Source organism: Orycteropus afer, unplaced genomic scaffold (assembly GCF_000298275.1).
Source record: "Orycteropus afer afer isolate SDZICR_OR568_19922 unplaced genomic scaffold, OryAfe1.0 scaffold01507, whole genome shotgun sequence".
NCBI lineage: Eukaryota > Metazoa > Chordata > Mammalia > Tubulidentata > Orycteropodidae > Orycteropus > Orycteropus afer.
The window spans coordinates 1-2426 of NW_006923094.1; the positions used below are offsets into that span (position 1 = coordinate 1).

The 2426-nt window shown below is 47.9% G+C and overlaps 1 gene segment (V, D, J or C); it reads right to left on the reverse strand.

Annotated features, from left to right (window-relative positions):
• Positions 1 to 1757: 1757 nt before the first annotated feature.
• Positions 1758 to 2264, reverse strand: LOC103213280. The segment is given in 2 exon segments: positions 1758 to 2119; positions 2219 to 2264. Coding segments are annotated over 2 exon segments (408 nt in total).
• Between the last annotated feature and the right edge of the window lie 162 nt (positions 2265 to 2426).

The following is a 2426-nucleotide window of genomic DNA, read 5'->3' on the forward strand; positions in this document are numbered from 1 at the left end:
TATTGACTTCATGGGGGTGACATATGTCATCAATTCCTGCCCAGTTTTAATCCCAAGAGCAACAGAAAACAGGAAGAGGTGTGTTAGCCTCTTTGGTACAAGATCAGTGAACACGATATCAAGGGAATCCCCTACTGTGTCCCATGGGAACAACTTTCCATGACTTTCATCTCCTGCTTTTCCCTGGACGCTGAAACACTCCTCTTACCTCCATCTTGGTGCACAAACAACCTACACTGCTCACTAGAGTCCACAGGACTGAATGACCTCTATGAATCCCTCTGTTAATTATGGAAATATTAAGATAGTTTCTATCTACTTCCTCTTGAAAATCCAAATGAAGATACTGAAGCTACATTAACTGCTGGGGGCATGAGAAACATCATTAATTGTAGGATGTTTTGGAAGATAGATTCCAACATTCACCACATTGAAGAGAAAAATAAGTGGAAACATATATAAAAGGCTAAGAAATAAGGAGAGTAGAGTGAGAGAATATTTACAATATTTAAAATGTTCAGAACTAGATTTGAAGTATTACATTCAGTATCATCACCAGGTTTATTAAACACCCCAAGTATTACAACCTAAAGAACACATGCACCCCAAATGTCAGCGTGTCTCCAAAAGAAGCAAATCATACCACGTTTTCTTATATACTGGACTGTGTTTCACTGCTATTCGTAAGGTTTTCAGTAGCCAATTCTCTCAGAAATAGATGGCCGTGTCCTTCCCAGTCTGTCTTACTCTGGAAGCTCTGCTGAAACTTGTCCATTGGTGGCCTTGCTGGTATTTGAAAGAGAGTTGGAAAAACCGGCAGCCTCCCAGCAACATGCAAGTCACCCCAGTATGAAAAAGTGGCAGACGAGTGAAGTCTCATATAAAGGCCTCGTGCCTCACAGCGCCCCCACCTTCCTGGCCTCCTCTGCCTTGTCTCTCACACATACCATCCAGGAAAACTGAGTCCTGTCTTGTTGCTTCCATTTTAGAGCACCCAGACTGACACATACCCTATAATAAAGTTATGATGATAGGAACATGCTGTATTGGCAAATATGAAAACTTCATACCGCCCATAAATTAGGTGGCTTTGCTGAACTGGAGACAATGAACGGAGACTAGGAGAGAATGCGACACCAGCCCAGAGCCACCTCTGACCCACACACTCTTATGTGAGGAGGAGGGTCAGCAGAACCTTATTCTGCTTTTATGTGTCACTGACAGTCACCTAGCCACCTGCTTGGCTCTACCCTGAATGCCAAAGTGTGTCCTAACTGGGAAACCCCATTCCAGTCTCTGTGCTGAGTCTGACCTTTCAGGGGTGGATCACCAGGCCCGTCTCCCAAGGCATCACTGATTGGATTCAACCTGTAGGCCTTGGAGCTGGTCATCAGCCCTTAACCATTAGTGCTACCCAGGGACTCCACCTGCCCTGAGTCAGATTGGAAGATACATCCCAGACTTCCCTGAGCTTCATCAGAGCTCTGAGGCTGGGGATCCAGGCAGAGTCATTCCTCCCACAAGGGACAGGCTGTTTTACTGTATGTGAGAATGCTTCCCACTGTCACAACTTTTGAATTCACAGGTGTCAGGGGGCGGCAAAGAATTAAGAAAACAGAGAGATTCCCCAGGAAACTGCAACATGGAGGCGAACCCCGAGACAACTGCAGGATACAAGCCTTTAAACCACATCTGCACCTGCTCCTGGGTCCGAATCCTGAGCTTGGCAAGTCCGGAGCGCCCTCTGCTTCCCAGCCCTATGCCTGCAGGGGAGGTTTGTGTCTGGGCTCCCAATGACTTCCCGTCACTGTGTCTGTAGCACAGTAATACACGGCCGTGTCCTCAGCTTTCAGACTGTTCATTTGCAGATCCAGCGTATTCTTAGCGTTGTCTCTGGAGATGATGAATCGGCCCTTCACGGAGTCTGAATAGCTTATGTCACTACCACCACTATTAATGGCTGCGGCCCACTGCAGCGCCTTCCTTGGAGCCTGGCGGACCCAGTTCATCCAGTAGCTGCTGAAGATGAACCCAGAGGCTGCACAGGAGAGTCTCAGAGACTCCCCAGGCTGACTCAGGCCTCCCCCGGACTCCACCAGCTGCACCTCACACTGGACACCTGCAAACACAGAAACATCCTGGTCAGGAACCCGTCACACATGTCCACTGTTTCTCTCACTCATGCCCTTTCACATGCACTTGTTCTCCACAAAATGACCTTTTAAAACAGCAACAAGGAAAACCCAGCTCAGGCATGACTCCATGGAGACTCATCTGTGTTCAGTGCAGATCACTGAATGGGGACCCTTGGGTATCCAGGGACTGGATCTTCACTCCCAGAGCTGCAGGGTTGGGGCTGGCTTGGTTTTCATCAGCTGAACAAGGGGCCCTATTTGCATAGCCTCCTCCTATAAAGCTTACTATGG